This window comes from Cherax quadricarinatus, chromosome 22 (genome assembly GCF_038502225.1).
Source record: "Cherax quadricarinatus isolate ZL_2023a chromosome 22, ASM3850222v1, whole genome shotgun sequence".
In the NCBI taxonomy this organism is placed as follows: domain Eukaryota; kingdom Metazoa; phylum Arthropoda; class Malacostraca; order Decapoda; family Parastacidae; genus Cherax; species Cherax quadricarinatus.
This window is the reverse complement of record NC_091313.1, coordinates 26,334,879-26,355,920: the sequence shown is the minus strand read 5'-3', so window position 1 is coordinate 26,355,920 and position 21,042 is coordinate 26,334,879. Positions and strand designations below refer to the sequence as shown.

The 21,042-nt window shown below is 39.5% G+C and overlaps 1 protein-coding gene across 1 annotated transcript in view; it reads right to left on the bottom strand.

Annotated features, from left to right (window-relative positions):
• l(3)72Dn (UTP4 small subunit processome component l(3)72Dn) overlaps nucleotides 1-21,042 on the bottom strand; it is a gene marked incomplete at its 5' end in the record, with an annotated part of 34,862 nt that overhangs the window by 2,623 nt on the left and 11,197 nt on the right. The window contains 4 exon segments of the mRNA XM_070087591.1: nucleotides 805-936; nucleotides 1,630-1,700; nucleotides 6,105-6,257; nucleotides 7,772-7,890. Coding sequence (XP_069943692.1) covers nucleotides 805-936; nucleotides 1,630-1,700; nucleotides 6,105-6,257; nucleotides 7,772-7,890 — 475 coding nt within the window.

The window sequence follows — 21,042 nt, the reverse complement described above, 5'->3', positions numbered from 1 at the left end:
TGGGTCACCCTGCCTCGGTGGGAGACGACCGACTTGTTGAAAAAAAAAAAAAAAAAAAAAAAAAAAAAAAAAAAAAAAAAAAAAAAAAACTATACTGAATAATTCACCCTGCCTCAGTGAGAGGAGGCCAGCGTGTAAAAAAAAAAAATTATGCAGGATACATTAAGGGCAACAGAATGAAGATAAGAAAATTTAAGAGCCACAAAACGGTGATTTTATTTTTTCTTATTGTTTTTAACATGCTGACCATCTTCCACCAAGGCAGGGTGACCCAAAAAAGAAACACTTTCACCATCATTCACACAATATCACTGTCTTTGCAGTGATGCCCAAATATGACAGTTTAGATGTCACTCCAAAATGCCAATATTCCAAACCCCTCCTTTGAAGTGCATGCATTGTACTTAAATTACACTACGAAATTAATAATTACATTCTGGAAGTCTTTGTCTCTATTGGACATAAGCCAGCTTATTAAGTATCACACCCACTTTGCATCCAGAATTGAGCTGGAATTTAATCCAAATACTGGACTGAAGAGGAGGCCAGTTTACCTTACGTTGGATCTTTCAGCCAGCTTCGAGACAATGATTATGTAGCAGTCCTGCAGAGCTTGGACAAGGCAAAGAATTGAACCCCCAGAAAGGTCTTGAATTGTGAGGTTTATCAGAAAGCAATATGAATATTAGACTTTCCTATTCTTAAGAATTTAGTAGACAATCAATGAAGTAGATTATAAGTCACAAGACAGTTGATTCAAAGGGTTGAAGGTAAAAGTTTGTAAAATTCAGTAACCATACTTACATGAGAGAGAGGCAAGAATTGACCAGCTGATCGACTATCCTGGCAAGATTTCCCTAGCCGCCATAGCTCCAGGTGATCTCTGTAGCGAAGAAGAAGAGATTCTGCCTCTCCAGCAACTGATATAGATCCAGGCTAAAAGATAATAGTGGTATTTATCACACACAAACATCAATAAAATTAAATACGACTTTTTAACAAAAACTATGAAAAATTACTTTATACAATGATGACTCGGACTTACGACGGAATCTCTGACCAGCATGCATACCTAAATAATGTATATTAGAGCTGATTACCTCTATTCTGTTTATTACAATATACAGTACACTACTGTATAAACATTTAAAAATATACTAAAAATTTTTATAAATGGCGGAAAGGTGATATTAAAGCAATATCAAAGATGGTTGACACAAACCCACTACCATTATAGTATTCTCCTTGCTTAGTGACGAATTCATTAATCAACGTGGTCTTAGGAACAGAACTCCGTCGTTAAGTGAGGAGAGGGTGTATACACATGCACACACTTTTACATGAAAATGCTTAATTAGCTGCAGCTGCAAATATTTTTTCTAAATCTGATGGAAAACAAGAAGAGTGCAGAATTGAAAAGCTTGTCATATGTTTGTGAAATATACTATAACAGGACAAACATAAAATAAAAGAAACAAATATAATTAAGTGAGAAGTTGCATCGAAAATGAGAAAGGTCACAGCAAGCTTAACCCTAGAATAAGGCCTTCACCAGTGCTCATCAAGGTTAAAATAGCAATACTGAATTTTTCTAAATATAAGCCTGAAACACCACTGCCACAAACTTACATGAGGAAGTGCTGGGAATTTAATTACAGTCTTCGGAGGATAGTAACTCAAGGCAAGGATCGTATCCACACCTGTTCATGAGAATTTACATTAGCAAATAAAAAAATTAATGATACAAACCTAACAAAAGCTTAACCTTTTCTGACTGATAATGCATATGGAAAACTTAATTTGAGATTCTCTGGCTTCTAGCATTTAAATATAAAAAGAAAGCAAATAAGAACATGTTTGTACTTGACAGGGAAAAAGACAACCTGCAGTTCAGTATGCAGATCACTCAGCTCATAACTGAAAGGTCCTGGATATTAATCTTGAGCACCACTGAGTGGGAAACTTTACCATTTCAGAGCCATATTTCAAATCCAGTATGGCACTTACAAGTTGTCTGTTTGCCTAAACATACTCTCCAGAGATACAGGCAGAGATACTAAAATGTTTTACGTCTGGTCTATAACAGCATAAATTAGGATTCTGTAGTGAAAAAGAGAACTGTACAGTCCCTATACATCAAACTTTTAATATACATGTATATTTTTACTTATATTTTTATTTTTATATTTTCATATTTTATATTTTTATATTTTTATTTAGAGGGAGTAGGTTGGTAGACAGCAACCACCCAGGGAGGTACTACCGTCCTGCCAAGTGAGTGTAAAACGAAAGCCTGTAATTGTTTTACATGATGGTAGCATTGCTGGTGTCTTTTGTCTGTCTCATAAATATGCAAGATTACAGGCATGTCTTGCTACTTCTACTTACACTTAGGTCACACTACACATACATGTACATGTTTATTTATACACACTCATCTGAGTTTTCTTTGATTTTATCTTAATAGTTCTTGGTCTTATTACTTTTCCTTTTATATCCATGGGGAAGTGGAATAATAATCTTTCCTCCGTAAGCCATGCGTGTTGTAAAAGTCAACTAAAATGCTGGGAACAATGGGCTAGTAACCCCTTTTCCTGTAAAGATTACTAAAAAGAATAAGAAGAAGAAAATTGTCAAAGTGGGAAGTCTGAATGTGCATGGATGTTGTGCAAATGATAAGAAAGAGATGATTGTGGATGTTATGAATGAGAAGAAACTGGATGTCCTGGCTTTAAGTGAAACAAAGCTGAAGGGGGTGGAAGAGTTTCAATGGAGAGGAATAAATGGGATTAGGTCAGGGGTTTCAAATAGAGTTAGAGCTAAAGGAGTAGTAGCAATAATGTTGAAGGATAAGCTATGGCAGGAAAAGAGGGACTACAAATGTATAAATTCAAGGATTATGTGGAGTAAAATAAAGATTGGATGTGAAAAGTGGGTTAGAGTAAGCGTGTATGCACCTGGAGAAGAGAGAAGTGTAGAGGAGAGAGAGTGATTCTGGGAAATGTTGAGTGAATGCGTGGGGGGTTTTGAATCAAGTGTGAGAGTAATGGTGGTTGGGGATTACAATGCTAAAGTGGGTAAAAATGTTATAGAGGAAGTAGAAGGTAAATTTGGGATGCCAGGGGTAAATGTAAATGGGGAGCCTTTAATTGAGCTATGTGTAGAAAGAAATATGGTAATAAGTAATACATATTTTATGAAAAAGAGGATAAATAAATATACAAGGTATGATGTAGCATGTAATGAAAGTAGCTTGTTAGATTATGTATTGGTGGATAAAAGGTTGATGGGTAGGCTCCAGGATGTACATGTTTATAGAGGGGCAACTGACATATCGGATCATTATTTAGTTGTAGCTACAGTTAGAGTAAGAGGTAGATGGGAAAAGAGGAAGGTGGCAACAACAAGTAAGAGGGAGGTGAAAGTGTATAAACTAAGGGAGGAGGAAGTTCGGGCGAGATATAAGCGACTATTGGCAGAAAGGTGGGCTAGTGCAAAGATGAGTAGTGGGGGGGTTGAAGAGGGTTGGAATAGCTTTAAAAATGCAGTATTAGAATGTGGGGCAGAAGTTTGTGGTTATAGGAGGGTGGGGGCAGGAGGAAAGAGGAGTGATTGGTGGAATGATGAAGTAAAGGGTGTGATAAAAGAGAAAAAGGTAGCTTACGAGAGGTTTTTACAAAGCAGAAGTGTTATAAGAAGAGCAGAGTATATGGAGAGTAAAAGAAAGGTGAAGAGAGTGGTGAGAGAGTGCAAAAGGAGAGCAGATGAAAGAGTGGAAGAGGCACTGTCAAGAAATTTTAATGAAAATAAGAAAAAATTTTGGAGTGAGTTAAACAAGTTAAGAAAGCCTAGGGAAAGTATGGATTTGTCAGTTAAAAACAGAGTAGGGGAGTTAGTAGATGGGGAGAGGGAGGTATTAGGTAGATGGCGAGAATATTTTGAGGAACTTTTAAATGTTGAGGAAGAAAGGGAGGCGGTAATTTCATGCACTGGCCAGGGAGGTATACCATCTTTTAGGAGTGAAGAAGAGCAGAATGTAAGTGTGGTGGAGGTACGTGAGGCATTACGTAGAATGAAAGGGGGTAAAGCAGCTGGAACTGATGGGATCATGACAGAAATGTTAAAAGCAGGGGGGGATATAGTGTTGGAGTGGTTGGTACTTTTGTTTAATAAATGTATGAAAGAGGGGAAGGTACCTAGGGATTGGCGGAGAGCATGTATAGTCCCTTTATATAAAGGGAAAGGGGACAAAAGAGACTGTAAAAATTATAGAGGAATAAGTTTACTGAGTATACCAGGAAAAGTATACGGAAGGGTTATAATTGAAAGAATTAGAGGTAAGACAGAATGTAGGATTGCGGATGAGCAGGGAGGCTTCAGAGTGGGTAGGGGATGTGTAGATCAAGTGTTTACATTAAAGCATATATGTGAACAGTATTTAGATAAAGGTAGGGAAGTTTTTATTGCATTTATGGATTTAGAAAAGGCATATGATAGAGTGGATAGAGGAGCAATGTGGCAGATGTTGCAAGTATATGGAATAGGTGGTAAGTTACTAAATGCTGTAAAGAGCTTTTATGAGGATAGTGAGGCTCAGGTTAGGGTGTGTAGAAGAGAGGGAGAATACTTCCCGGTAAAAGTAGGTCTTAGACAGGGATGTGTTATGTCACCATGGTTGTTTAATATATTTATAGATGGGGTTGTAAATGAAGTAAATGCTAGGGTGTTTGGGAGAGGGTTGGGATTAAATTATGGGGAATCAAATTCAAAATGGGAATTGACACAGTTACTTTTTGCTGATGATACTGTGCTTATAGGAGATTCTAAAGAAAAATTGCAAAGGTTAGTGGATGAGTTTGAGAATGTGTGTAAAGGTAGAAAGTTGAAAGTGAACATAGAAAAGAGTAAGGTGATGAGGGTATCAAATGATTTATATAAAGAAAAATTGGATATCAAATTGGGGAGGAGGAGTATGGAAGAAGTGAATGTTTTCAGATACTTGGGAGTTGACGTGTCGGCAGATGGATTTATGAAGGATGAGGTTAATCATAGAATTGATGAGGGAAAAAAGGTGAGTGGTGCGTTGAGGTATATGTGGAGCCAAAAAACTTTATCTATGGAGGCAAAGAAGGGAATGTATGAAAGTATAGTAGTACCAACACTTATATGGATGTGAAGCTTGGGTGGTAAATGCAGCAGCGAGGAGACGGTTGGAGGCAGTGGAGATGTCCTGTCTAAGGGCAATGTGTGGTGTAAATATTATGCAGAAAATTCAGAGTGTGGAAATTAGGAGGTGTGGAGTTAGTAAAAGCATTAGTCAGAGGGCAGAAGAGGGGTTGTTGAGGCGGTTTGGTCATTTAGAGAGAATGGATCATATAATGGAGCATATAAATCTATAGGGGAAGGAAGGAGGGGTAGGGGTTGTCCTCGAAAGGGTTGGAAAGAGGGGGTAAAGGAAGTTTTGTGGGCTAGGGGCTTGGACTTCCAGCAAGCGTGCATGAGCGTGTTAGATAGGAGTGAATGGAGGCGAATGATACTTGGGACCTGACGATCTGTTGGAGTGTGAGCAGGGTAATATTTAGTGAAGGGATTCAGGGAAACCGGGTATGTTCATATAGTCGGACTTGAGTCCTGGAAATGGGAAGTACAATGCCTGCACTTTAAAGGAGGGGTTTGGGATATTGGCAGTTTGGAGGGATATGTTGTGTATCTTTATACGTATATGCTTCTAAGTTGTTGTATTCTGAGCACCTCTGCAAAAGCAGTGATAATGTGTGAGTGTGGTGAAAGTGTTGAATGATGATGAAAGTATTTTCTTTTTGGGGATTTTCTTTCTTTTTTGGGTCACCCTGCCTCGGTGGGAGACGGCCGACTTGTTGAAAAAAAAAAAAATTACTTTAAAAATAACTGCAAATTAGTTGTTGAAATATATTAAAACAATTATGCAAATGGGATTCAGATTCAGATTCTGAAATGTAAATTTTTACATACAAAAAAATACACACACTAAAACATTAACTGCCAGTACATTAGAGAGCTGGCTAGTGTATACAGTACTGTGCTGTATTTGTAGAACAATGCATAAAAACTCACTGCCAACTCACCGCCAGAGTAAATTTTGTCGTCACTGTTGAGAGCCAATGCACGCACATCATGTGTGTGTATTGAGCGCTGAATTGACTTTACCCAGCACTCCTTTCTACCCTTTTTTGCCCCAGTTTCAATATGGGTTACCTGCACAATGACTGGATCTACACCTGTAAAGAATAATAAATTCATTTTACTGGTATCAATAAGGGCCAGAGATGCAGAAGCAGAGAGACCAGCAGAAGAACATCTATGGTGGTCATATGACAGATTACAGTGCTGACAAATATGTGACAATAAATGACACACAAGGACAAGCCTTTATGGTCAACTAAGTTTTCTCAGGCCAAAAGAAACACTGTCTACAATAACAAAGTGTGTACTCGGTATGTGTTGTGTGTTGCTTCACAGCATCTGTGGTGTATGATATTATAAAGAATATGATGTTAGGGAAAGATGGATAGTATGACTGAGGCTCTTGGTATTGAGCAGTTTTTACAATTGTATTATCATGCTGACGGAATGCCAAAATTTTTTGTCATGCATTTTTAGCTTGAAAGACATTTAGCAGATCAGAAAATTATTTTATCTTTCATCAATCATAGTATGTTTGGGACTATTAGTTACAAGAAGGTGGGATCATCAAAGGGAAGAGAAAGTACAAGTGTGAAGGCAGTGAAGAAAGTGTCTGCAACCCAGTTGGCTCCTACTGTCTGATGAATGAGACAATCCAACAAGAAATGTAGGATGGTCTGTATAACCTGACAATTACCAGAGAGTAGATTCAAGAAACAAAATTAGCAAATGACAATCAGAATGAGAGCCATCATAATAACTCAGTACATCAATTAGCATTAATTTCACATATTTCATATTACATACTATTAGTATTGTATAGCTTGTTATTATAGTACTGCATAGCATTAAAATGGCATTCTTAAGAGTACAACAGGAGTTTACCTTTAGATTTGCCTGTTGTTTAGTTTACCTTAAATTAATTTATAAAATTCAATAATTTTATTAAGCTTGTCTTCAAGTTAGATATTTCTGGAAGTGTGCATAATATAAGGTCTTCATAAACCATTTAGGATAATAAGGTGAAATTCCATTATGTAAACTGTTTTGCATTAATATATGTTGTATGACCCTGTACAGGCAATACAGCAACTGGAGAATGGAAGGTGATGAGGACTGATTCAAGGAAGGAAAAAGCAGTTCAAATTCCTTGGAGGAGCAGCCCTTTACCAGCAAATAGTGTATTTATTGCTAATAAAGTCATTAAAAGTACTGGTAGATAGGAATCTAATTCTGCCAGTATGCCGAGGTAGCGTAGCCCCTTAACAAGGCACAAAAACCTCCCTCTCTTTTCATTAATTTACACATTATGTAACTGCTGTATCTTTGTACAGTGGACCCCCACTTTACAATCAGCTCCCAATGCGACCAATTATGTAAGTGTATTTATGTAAGTGCGTTTGTACGTGTATGTTTGGGGGTCTGAAATGGACTAATCTAATTCACGATATTCCTTATGGGAACAAATTCGTTCAGTAATGGCACCTGAACATACTTCTGGAATGAAATAATATCGTAAACCAGGGGTCCACTGTATTTGTGATCTGATCTTTGTGGTTAGAGTACTGGCTATTCTTAGTGGATAAACATGGCAGTAGTAGTAACTTACCAGCTACATAAACTGACTTCTGATCAGAACACACTGCTAGACAGAGAACACCTGCTTGATGAGTCTGCACTGTGTCTGTAATTGTGCCCAATTCTGCATTCCAAAAACATGTTTTTCCTCTGTAAACACAAAGAACATTTTATCACTCCAATTTACTGAACAAAAATATATCTACTTAATATCTGTAACAGAAGGAATTAAGGTAATTGCTATATTTCATAAAGACAGCAGGTAATTACTCCATAGGGAAGTGGAAAAGAATTCTTCCTCTGTAAGCTGTGTGTGTTGTAAGAGGCGACTAAAATAACAGGAGCAAGGGGCTAGTAACCCCTTCTGTATAAATTACTAAGTTTAAAAAGAAAAACTTTTGTTTTTTTCTTTTTACATCACCCTGCCTCGGTGGGACACAGCTGGTTTATTAAAAAAAAAAAAAAAAGGTATTCAATGTTAAAGCATATATACTTCCTGAAGATAAAACTACAGTACTGTGGAATTTGACTGGTTAGATAACATATGAAGGAACCTAATCATATTAGATACTAAAAGTTGTAAATATACAAATTTTCCTGATAATCAGGGACTTAAAACAACTCCCTCATGTAAGCACAAAATATCATTAGCTTAAATCTAAGTGATTAAAACATAGTATGTATAGTGAACATCTTGTTAACATTGCTTTAATTTTTTTTTTCAACAAACCGGCCATATCCCACTGAGGCAGGGTGGCCCAAAAAGAAAAACTAAAGTTTCTCTTTTTAAATTTAGTATTTTATACAGGAGAAGGGGTTACTTGCCCACTGCTCCCAGCATTTTAGTCTCCTCTTACGACATGCATGGCTTATGGAGGAAGAATTCTGTTCCACTTCCCCATGGAGATAAGAGGAAATCAACAAGAACAAGTACTAGTAAGAAAAAAGAAGAAAACCCAGAGAGGGTGTGTATATATATACTTGTACATGTACATGTAATGTGACCTAAGTGTAAGTAGATGTAGCAAGACATACCTGAAATCTTGCATGTTTATGAGATAAAGAAAAGACACCAGCAATCCTACCATAATCTAAAACAAGTACAGGCTTCTGTTTTACACTCACTTGGCAGAACAGTAATACCTCCCTGGGCAGTTGCTGTCTACCAACCTACTGCCTAAGATTGTTTTAAATATACATACAGTGGTACCCTGAGTTTCGGCCATAATTCGTTCCAGAAGGCTGTTCGAGTGCCGCTACCGAACAATTTGTTCCCATAAGGAATAATGTAAGTTAGATTAGTCTGTTTCAGACCCCCAAAAATACACTTACAAAAGCACTTACAATAATTCACCTTACATAATTGTTCGAGCTGGGAGCCATACGAAACTCGGGGTACCACTGTATATCTATCTTTCAACACACCAGCCATATCCCACCGAGGCGGGGTGGCCCAAAAGGAGAAACGAAAGTTTCTCCTTTTACATTTAGTAATATATATACAGGAGAAGGGGTTACTAGCCCCTTGCTCCCGGCATTTTAGTCGCCTCTTACAACACGCATGGCTTACGGAGGAAGAATTCTGTTCCACTTCCCCATGGAGATAAGAGGAAATAAACAAGAACAAGAGCTAGAAAGAAAATAGCAGAAAACCCAGAGGGGTGTGTATATATATGCTTGTACAAGCATGTGTATTGTGACCGAAGTGTAAGTAGAAGTACCAAGACGTACCTGAAATCTTGCATGTTTATAAGACAGAAAAAAGACACCAGCACTCCTACCATCATGTAAAACAATTACAGGCTTTCATTTTACACTCACTTGGCAGGAGGATAGTACCTCCCTGAGCAGTTATATATACAGTGGACCCTCGAATTTCGGCAGCATCGACTTTCGTGAAATCCGACTTTCAGCAAGTTTTTTTTGGCAAAATTTGGCCTCGCGGTTCGTGATCAGACTTGTGATTCGGCAACCGTCCAGTACCCATCCGCCTGTCACCGTGCACACAAATCCAGTCTCCCACGCCATTCACGCTCAGTGTGCCATTGTTTACCAACACGTGACCATCACCCCGCGGGTTCATACGTAATAATCCATTATTTTTTGTGATTGCAACTGCTAAGTAAGTCACCATGGGCCCAGGGAAAGCTAGTGCAAGCCCTTTGGCAAAGAACGTGAGGAACACGATCGAATTCAAGAAGGAAATCATTGAAAAATATGAGAGTGAAGAGCGTGTTACAGAGCTTGCCAGGATGTATGGCAAACCCCACTCAACCATCACTTCGATCGTGGCGACAAAAAGGATATCACAAATCCTTGAAGAAGTGGAGAGGTTATTGTTGGTGTGGATTACCAAAACACAGTTAGCAGGAGATAGTGTTACTCAGTCGATAATATGTGAAAAGGCAAGGCAGTTGCATGACGATCTTGTAAAGAAAATGCCTGCAACAAGTGGTGATCCTTGTGATTTTAAGGCCAGCAAAGGTTGGTTTGAGAGATTTAAGAAGCATAGTGGCATTCACAGTCTGATAAGGCATGGTGAGGCTGCCAGTTCTGACAAAATTGCAGCTGAGAAGTTTGTACAGGAGTTTAAGGAGTGCATAGACACTGGAGAATTCAAACCCCAATGTGTTTGTGACGAAACAGGCCTCTTTTGGAAGAAAATGCTAGAGGACCTACATCACGCAGGAGGAAACGGCACTCCCAGGACACAAGCCTATGAAGGATAGGCTTACTCATGTTTTGTAGTAATGCTAGTGGGGATTTTAAAGTGAAGCCTTTACTGGTGTATCACTCTGAAAATCCCAAAGTGTTCAAGAAAAACAGTGTCACCAAGAGTAATTTGTGTGTGATGTGGAAGGCTAACAGTAAGGCATGGGTCACAAGGGATATTTTCCAAGACTGGTTTAATGAAGTGTTTGGCCCCAGTGTGAAGAAATACCTCCTGGAAAATAAACTGTCACTCAAGTGCCTCCTGGTAATGGACAATGCTCCTGCTCATCCTCCAGACTTGGAAGAGCAAATAGTGGAGGAGTTTAGTTTCATCACGGTGAAGTTCTTGCCCCCTAATACAACTCCTCTCCTCCAGCCCATGGACCAGCAGATCATTTCAAACTTCAAAAAATTCTACACAAAAGCAGTGTTTCAAAAGTGCTTTGAAGTGACCTCAGACACAGAATAGACCCTAAGAGAGTTCTGGAAAGATCACTTTAATATCCTCCATTGTATAAACCTTATAGGTAAGTCTTGGGAGGGAGTGACTTCCAGGACTTAGAACTCTGCTTGGAGAAAACTGTGGCCAGATTGTGTAGAAGAGAGGGAATTTGAAGGGTTTGGGGCTGACCCTAAGGAGCCTATGCCAGTTGTGGAGTCTACTGTGGCATTGGGGATGTCCCTGGGGTTGGAGGTGAGTGGTGAGGATGTGGAAGAGTTGGTGGAGGACCACAGGGAAGAGCTAACCACTGAAGAGCTGCAAGAGCTTCATCTGCAACAGCAACAGATCACAGCTGAGGAAACTGCTGCAGAGGAGGAGGAAGAAGAGAGATGGAGGAAGGTGCCTTCTTCAAAGATTAAGGACATTTGTGCAAAGTAGACTGAAGTGCAAACATTTATGGATGAACTTCACCCTAAAAAAGTTGTTGCAGGCTGTATTGGCAACATGTACAATGACAGTGTCGTGTCCCACTTCAGACAAATCTTAAAGAAACGCCAGAAACAGAGCTCTCTGGACATATATCTTGTGCGACAGGGTTCCAGTGACTCAAGTTGTTCCCAGTGCCAGTGTCTTTAAAAAATAAAGAAGGGAAGTAACCCCAGATAAGGACTTCATACCTGAAGTCCTAATGGAAGGAGATTCTCCTTCCAAACAATAGTGTACACCTTCCTCCTATCACCTCCTCCCATCTTCCATCCACCCAGAAGTCTTCAATAAAGGTAAATGTAATGTTATTATTATTTTTTATATGCATGTACTTGATTTCTCATTGTTTTCAGTATGTAAATCTTTATTTAATTTGAAAAAAAAAAAAAAAAAAAAAATTATTTTAATATTTTTGGGAGTTTGGAACGGATTAATTTTATTTCCATTATTTCTTATGGGGAAAATGGTTTCGCCATTTGGCAATTTCGACTTTCGGCAGGCTCTCTGGAACGGATTAATCACGAAACTCAGGGGTCCACTGTATGTATATATATATTTTTTTTTTTCAACAAACCTGCCATATCCAACCAAGGCAGGGTGGCCTAAAAAGAAAAATGAAAGTTTCTCTTTTAAAATTTAGTAATTTATACAGGAGAAGGGGTTCCTAGCCCCTTACTCCCGGCATTTTACTCGCCTCTTACAACACGCATGGCTTACGGAGGAAGAATTCTGCTCTACTTCCCCATGGAGATAAGAGGAAATAAACAAGAACAAGAACTAGAAAGAAAATAAAGAAAACCCAGATGGGTGTGTATATATATGCTTGTACATGCATGTGTAGTATGACCTAGGTGTAAGTAGAAGTAGCATGACGTACCTGAAATCTTGCATGTTTCTTCTTTCTTTCAACACACCAGCCGTATCCCACCGAGGCGGGGTGGTCTAAAAGGAAAAACGAAAGTTTCCCCTTTTATATTTAGTAATATATACAGGAAAAGAGGTTACTAGCCCCTTACTCCCGGCATTTTAGTTGCCTCTTACAACACGCATGGCTTACGGAGGAAGAATTCTGTTCCACTTCCCCATGGAGATAAGAGGAAATACACCAGAATAAGAACTAGAAAGAAAATAGAAGAAAACCCAGAGGGATGTGTATATATGTGCTTGTACATGTATGTGTAGTGTGACCTAAGTGTAAGTAGAAGTAGCAAGACATACCTGAAATCTTGCATGTTCATGAGACAGAAAAAAGGACACCAGCACTCCTACCATCATGTAAAACAATTACAGGCTTTCATTTTACACTCACTTGGCAGGAGGATAGTACCTCCCTGAGCAGTTATATATACAGTGGACCCTCGAATTTCGGCAGCATCGACTTTCGTGAAATCCGAGTTTCAGCAAGTTTTTTTTGGCAAAATTTGGCCTCGCGGTTCGTGACCAGACTTGTGATTCGGCAACCGTCCAGTACCCATCCGCCCGTCACCATGCACACAAATCCAGTCTCCCACGCCATTCACGCTCAGTGTGCCATTGTTTACAAACACATGACCATCACCCCGCGGGTTCATACGTAATAATCCATTATTTTTTTGTGATTGGAACTGCTCAGTAAGTCACCATGGGCCCAGGGAAAGCTAGTGCAAGCCCTTTGGCAAAGAACGTGAGGAACACGATCGAATTCAAGAAGGAAATCATTGAAAAATATGAGAGTGAAGTGCGTGTTACAGAGCTTGCCAGGACGTATGGCAAACCCCACTCAACCATCACTTCGATCGTGGCGAAAGGAAAGGAACTAAAGTGTGCTGTTGTTGCAAAAGGGGTAGATATGCTGACAAAAAGGAGATCACAAATCCTTGAAGAAGTGGAGAGGTTATTGTTGGTGTGGATTACCAAAACACAGTTAGCAGGAGATAGTGTTACTCAGTCGATAATATGTGAAAAGGCAAGGCAGTTGCATGACGATCTTGTAAAGAAAATGCCTGCAACAAGTGGTGATCCTTGTGATTTTAAGGCCAGCAAAGGTTGGTTTGAGAGATTTAAGAAGCATAGTGGCATTCACAGTCTGATAAGGCATGGTGAGGCTGCCAGTTCTGACAAAATTGCAGCTGAGAAGTTTGTACAGGAGTTTAAGGAGTGCATAGACACTGGAGAATTCAAACCCCAATGTGTTTAATTGTGACGAAACAGGCCTCTTTTGGAAGAAAATGCTAGAGGACCTACATCACGCAGGAGGAAACGGCACTCCCAGAACACAAGCCTATGAAAGATAGGCTTACTCATGTTTTGTAGTAATGCTAGTGGGGATTTTAAAGTGAAGCCTTTACTGGTGTATCACTCTGAAAATCCCAAAGTGTTCAAGAAAAACAGTGTCACCAAGAGTAATTTGTGTGTGATGTGGAAGGCTAACAGTAAGGCATGGGTCACAAGGGATATTTTCCTAGACTGGTTTAATGAAGTGTTTGGCCCCAGTGTGAAGAAATACCTCCTGGAAAATAAACTGTCACTCAAGTGCCTCCTGGTAATGGACAATGCTCCTGCTCATCCTCCAGACTTGGAAGAGCAAATAGTGGAGGAGTTTAGTTTCATCACGGTGAAGTTCTTGCTCCCTAATACAACTCCTCTCCTCCAGCCCATGGACCAGCAGACCATTTCAAACTTCAAAAAATTCTATACAAAAGCAGTGTTTCAAAAGTGCTTTGAAGTGACCTCAGACACAGAATAGACCCTAAGAGAGTTCTGGAAAGATCACTTTAATATCCTCCATTGTATAAACCTTATAGGTAAGTCTTGGGAGGGAGTGACTTCCAGGACTTAGAACTCTGCTTGGAGAAAATTGTGGCCAGATTGTGTAGAAGAGAGGGAATTTGAAGGGTTTGGGGCTGACCCTAAGAAGCCTATGCCAGTTGTGGAATCTATTGTGGCATTGGGGATGTCCCTGGGGTTGGAGGTGAGTGGTGAGGATGTGGAAGAGTTGGTGGAGGACCACAGGGAAGAGCTAACCACTGAAGAGCTGCAAGAGCTTCATCTGCAACAGCAACAGATCACAGCTGAGGAAACTGCTGCAGAGGAGGAGGAAGAAGAGAGATGGAGGAAGGTGCCTTCTTCAAAGATTAAGGACATTTGTGCAAAGTAGACTGAAGTGCAAACATTTATGGATGAACTTCACCTTAAAAAAGTTGTTGCAGGCTGTATTGGCAACATGTACAATGACAGTGTCGTGTCCCACTTCAGACAAATCTTAAAGAAACGCCAGAAACAGAGCTCTCTGGACAGATATTTTGTGCGACAGGGTTCCAGTGACTCTCAAGTTGTTCCCAGTGCCAGTGTCTTTAAAAAACAAAGAAGGGAAGTAACCCCAGATAAGGACTTCATACCTGAAGTCTTAATGGAAGGAGATTCTCCTTCCAAACAATAGTGTACACCTTCCTCCTATCACCTCCACCCATCTTCCATCCACCCAGAAGTCTTCAGTAAAGGTAAGTGTATTTTATTATTATCAACTTTGCTCACACTCCAACAGCACGTCAAGTATTAAAAACCATTTGTCTCCATTCACTCCTATCAAACACGCTCACGCATGCCTGCTGGAAGTCCAAGCCCCTCGCACACAAAACCTCCTTTACCCCCTCCCTCCAACCCTTCCTAGGCCGACCCCTACCCCGCCTTCCTTCCACTACAGACTGATACACTCTTGAAGTCATTCTGTTTCGCTCCATTCTCTCTACATGTCCGAACCACCTCAACAACCCTTCCTCAGCCCTCTGGACAACAGTTTTGGTAATCCCGCACCTCCTCCTAACTTCCAAACTACGAATTCTCTGCATTATATTCACACCACACATTGCCCTCAGACACGACATCTCCACTGCCTCCAGCCTTCTCCTCGCTGCAACATTCATCACCCACGCTTCACACCCATATAAGAGCGTTGGTAAAACTATACTCTCATACATTCCCCTCTTTGCCTCCAAGGACAAAGTTCTTTGTCTCCACAGACTCCTAAGTGCACCACTCACTCTTTTTCCCTCATCAATTCTATGATTCACCTCATCTTTCATAGACCCATCCGCTGACACGTCCACTCCCAAATATCTGAATACGTTCACCTCCTCCATACTCTCTCCCTCCAATCTGATATTCAATCTTTCATCACCTAATCTTTTTGTTATCCTCATAACCTTACTCTTTCCTGTATTCACCTTTAATTTTCTTCTTTTGCACACCCTACCAAATTCATCCACCAATCTCTGCAACTTCTCTTCAGAATCTCCCAAGAGCACAGTGTCATCAGCAAAGAGCAGCTGTGACAACTCCCACTTTGTGTGTGATTCTTTATCTTTTAACTCCACGCCTCTTGCCAAGACCCTCGCATTTACTTCTCTTACAACCCCATCTATAAATATATTAAACAACCACGGTGACATCACACATCCTTGTCTAAGGCCTACTTTTACTGGGAAAAAATTTCCCTCTTTCCTACATACTCTAACTTGAGCCTCACTATCCTCGTAAAAACTCTTCACTGCTTTCAGTAACCTACCTCCTACACCATACACTTGCAACATCTGCCACATTGCCCCCCTATCCACCCTGTCATACGCCTTTTCCAAATCCATAAATGCCACAAAGACCTCTTTAGCCTTATCTAAATACTGTTCACTTATATGTTTCACTGTAAACACCTGGTCCACACACCCCCTACCTTTCCTAAAGCCTCCTTGTTCATCTGCTATCCTATTCTCCGTCTTACTCTTAATTCTTTCAATTATAACTCTACCATACACTTTACCAGGTACACTCAACAGACTTATCCCCCTATAATTTTTGCACTCTCTTTTGTCCCCTTTGCCTTTATACAAAGGAACTATGCATGCTCTCTGCCAATCCCTAGGTACCTTACCCTCTTCCATACATTTATTAAATAATTGCACCAACCACTCCAAAACTATATCCCCACCTGCTTTTAACATTTCTATCTTTATCCCATCAATCCCGGCTGCCTTACCCCCTTTCATTTTACCTACTGCCTCACGAACTTCCCCCACACTCACAACTGGCTCTTCCTCACTCCTACAAGATGTTATTCCTCCTTGCCCTATACACGAAATCACAGCTTCCCTATCTTCATCAACATTTAACAATTCCTCAAAATATTCCCTCCATCTTCCCAATACCTCTAACTCTCCATTTAATAACTCTCCTCTCCTATTTTTAACTGACAAATCCATTTGTTCTCTAGGCTTTCTTAACTTGTTAATCTCACTCCAAAACTTTTTCTTATTTTCAACAAAATTTGTTGATAACATCTCACCCACTCTCTCATTTGCTCTCTTTTTACATTGCTTCACCACTCTCTTAACTTCTCTCTTTTTCTCCATATACTCTTCCCTCCTTGCATCACTTCTACTTTGTAAAAACTTCTCATATGCTAACTTTTTCTCCCTTACTACTCTCTTTACATCATCATTCCACCAATCGCTCCTCTTCCCTCCTGCACCCACTTTCCTGTAACCACAAACTTCTGCTGAACACTCTAACACTACATTTTTAAACCTACCCCATACCTCTTCGACCCCATTGCCTATGCTCTCATTAGCCCATCTATCCTCCAATAGCTGTTTATATCTTACCCTAACTGCCTCCTCTTTTAGTTTATAAACCTTCACCTCTCTCTTCCCTGATGCTTCTATTCTCCTTGTATCCCATCTACCTTTTACTCTCAGTGTAGCTACAACTAGAAAGTGATCTGATATATCTGTGGCCCCTCTATAAACATGTACATCCTGAAGTCTACTCAACAGTCTTTTATCTACCAATACATAATCCAACAAACTACTGTCATTTCGCCCTACATCATATCTTGTATACTTATTTATCCTCTTTTTCTTAAAATATGTATTACCTATAACTAAACCCCTTTCTATACAAAGTTCAATCAAAGGGCTCCCATTATCATTTACACCTGGCACCCCAAACTTACCTACCACACCCTCTCTAAAAGTTTCTCCTACTTTAGCATTCAAGTCCCCTACCACAATTACTCTCTCACTTGGTTCAAAGGCTCCTATACATTCACTTAACATCTCCCAAAATCTCTCTCTCTCCTCTGCATTCCTCTCTTCTCCAGGTGCATACACGCTTATTATGACCCACTTCTCGCATCCAACCTTTACTTTAATCCACATAATTCTTGAATTTACACATTCATATTCTCTTTTCTCCTTCCATAACTGATCATTTAACATTACTGCTACCCCTTCCTTATATGCATGTACTTGATTTCTCATTGTTTTCAGTATGTAAATCTTTATTTAATTTGAAAAAAAAAAAAAAAAAAAAAAAAAAAAAATTATTTTAATATTTTTGGGTGTTTGGAACGGATTAATTTTATTTCCATTATTTCTTATAGGGAAAATGGTTTCGCCATTTGGCAATTTCGACTTTCGGCAGGCTCTCTGGAACGGATTAATCACGAAACTCAGGGGTCCAATGTATGTATGTATGTATGTATGTATGTATGTATGTATGTATGTATGTATGTATGTATGTATATATATATATATATATATATATATATATATATATATATATATATATATATATATATATATATATATATATATATATATATATATATATATATATATATATATATACATACATACATACATATACATACTCGCCTCTTACAACACGCATGGCTTACGGAGGAAGAATTCTGCTCTACTTCCCCATGGAGATAAGAGGAAATAAACAAGAACAAGAACTAGAAAGAAAATAAAGAAAACCCAGAGGGGTGTGTATATATATGCTTGTACATGCATGTGTAGTATGACCTAGGTGTAAGTAGAAGTAGCATGAAGTACCTGAAATCTTGCATGTTTCTTCTTTCTTTCAACACACCAGCCATATCCCACAGAGGCGGGGTGGTCCAAAAGGAAAAACGAAAGTTTCTCCTTTTATATTTAGTAATATATACAGGAGAAGAGGTTACTAGCCCCTTACTCCCGGCATTTTAGTCGCCTCTTACAACACGCATGGCTTATGGAGGAAGAATTCTGTTCCACTTCCCCATGGAGATAAGAGGAAATAAACCAGAATAAGAACTAGAAAGAAAATAGAAGAAAACCCAGAGGGATGTGTATATATGTGCTTGTACATGTATGTGTAGTGTGACCTAAGTGTAAGTAGAAGTAGCAAGACATACCTGAAATCTTGCATGTTCATGAGACAGAAAAAAGGACACCAGCAATCCTACCATCATGTAAAACAATTACAGGCTTTCATTTTACACTCAGTTGGCAGGAGGGTAGTACCTCCCTGGGCAGATATATATTCTTTCTTTCAACACACCGGCCGTATCCCACCAAGGCAGGGTGGCCCAAAAGGAAAAACGAAAGTTTCTCCTTTTACATTTAGTAATATAAACAGGAGAAGAGGTTACTAGCCCCTTGCTCCCGGCATTTTAGTCGCCTCTTACAACACGCATGGCTTACGGAGGAAGAATTCTATTCCACTTCCCCATGGAGATAAGAGGAAATAAACAAGAATAAGAACTAGAAAGAAAATAGAAGAAAACCCAGATGGGTGTGTATATATATGCTTGTACATGTATGTGTAGTGTGACCTAAGTGTAAGTAGAAGTAGCAAGACATACCTGAAACCTTGCATATTTATGAGACAGAAAAATGGACACCAGCAATCCTACCATCATGTAAAACAATTACAGGCTTTCGTTTTACATTCACTTGGCAGGACAGTAGTACCTCCCTGGGCAGATATATATATATTATATTTTTTTTTTTTCAACAAGTCGGCCGTCTCCCACCGAAGCAGGGTGACCCAAAAAGAAAGAAAATCCCCCCCCCAAAAAAAAAAACACTTTCATCATCATTCAACACTTTCACCTCACTCATACATAATCATTGCTTTTGCAGAGGGGCTCAGAATACAACAGTTTAGAAGCATATACATTTAAAGATACACAACATATCCCTCCAAACTGCCAATATCCCAACCCCCCCCTTTAAAGTGCAGGCATTGTACTTCCCATTTCCAGGACTCAAGTCTGGCTACATAAAAATAACCGGTTTTCCTGAATCCCTTCACTAAATATTACCCTGCTCACACTCCAACAGCTCGTCAGGTCTCAAATGCCATTCATCTCCATTCACTCCATTCACACGCTCACGCACACTTGCCGGAAGTCCAAGCCCCTCACCCACAAAACCTCCTTTACCCCCTCCCTCCAACCTTTTCGAGGATGACCCCTACCCCGCCTTCCTTCCCCTACAGATTTATACGCTCTCCATGTCATTCTACTTTGATCCTTTCTCTCTAAATGACCAAACCACCTGAACAACCCCTCTTCAGCCCTCTGACTAATACTTTTATTAACTCAACACCTTCTCCTAATTTCCACACTCTGAATTTTCTGCATAATATTTACACCACACATTGCCCTTAGACAGGACATCTCCACTGCCTCCAACCACCTCCTCGCTGCAACATTTACAACCCAAGCTTCACACCCATATAAGAGTGTTGGTACTACTATACTTTCATACATTCCCTTCTTTGCCTCCATAGATAATGCTTTTTGTCTCCACATATACCTCAATGCACCACTCGCCTTTTTTTCTTCATCAATTCTATGATTAACCTCATCCTTCATAAATCCATCCGCTGACACGTCAACTCCCAAATATCTGAAAACATTCACTTCTTCCATACTCCTCCCCAATTTGATATCCAATTTTTCTTTATCTAAATAATTTGATACCCTCATTACCTTACTCTTTTTTATGTTCACTTTCAACTTTCTAACTTTACACACACTACCAAACTCGTCCACTAAATCTGTAATTTTTCTTCAGAATCTCCCATAAGCACAGTATCATCAGCAAAAAGTAACTCTGTCAATTCCCATTTTGTATTGGATTCCCCATAATTTAATCCCACCCCTCTCCCGAACACCCTAGCATTTACTTCTTTTACAACCCTGTCTATAAATATATTAAACAACCATGGTGACATTACACATCCCTGTCTAAGACCTACTTTTATCAGGAAGTAGTCTCCCTCTCTTCTACACACCCTAAGCTGAACCTCACTATCCTCATAAATGCTCTTTACAGCATTTAGTAACTTACCACCTATTCCATATACAGTACTTGCAACATCTGCCACATTGCTCCCCTATCCACTCTATCATATGCCTTTTCTAAAATCATAAATGCAATAAAAACTTCCCTACCTTTATCAAAATATTGTTCACATATATGCTTCAATGTAAACACTTGATCTACACATCCCCTACCCACTCTAAAACCTCCTCGCTCATCCGCAATCCTACATTCTGTCTTACCTCTAATTCTTTCAATAATAACCCTACCATACACTTTTCCTGGTATACTCAGTAAACTTGTTCCTCTATAAGTTTTACAATCTCTTTTGTCCTCCTTCCCTTTATATAAAGGGACTATACATGCTCTCTGCCAATCCCTATGTACTTTCCCCCCTTTCATACATTTATTAAACAAAAATACCAACCACTCCAACACTATATCCCCCCTGCTTTTAATAGTTCTGTCATGATCCCATCAATTCCAGCTGCTTTACCCCCTTTCATTCTACATAATGCCTCATGCACCTCCCCC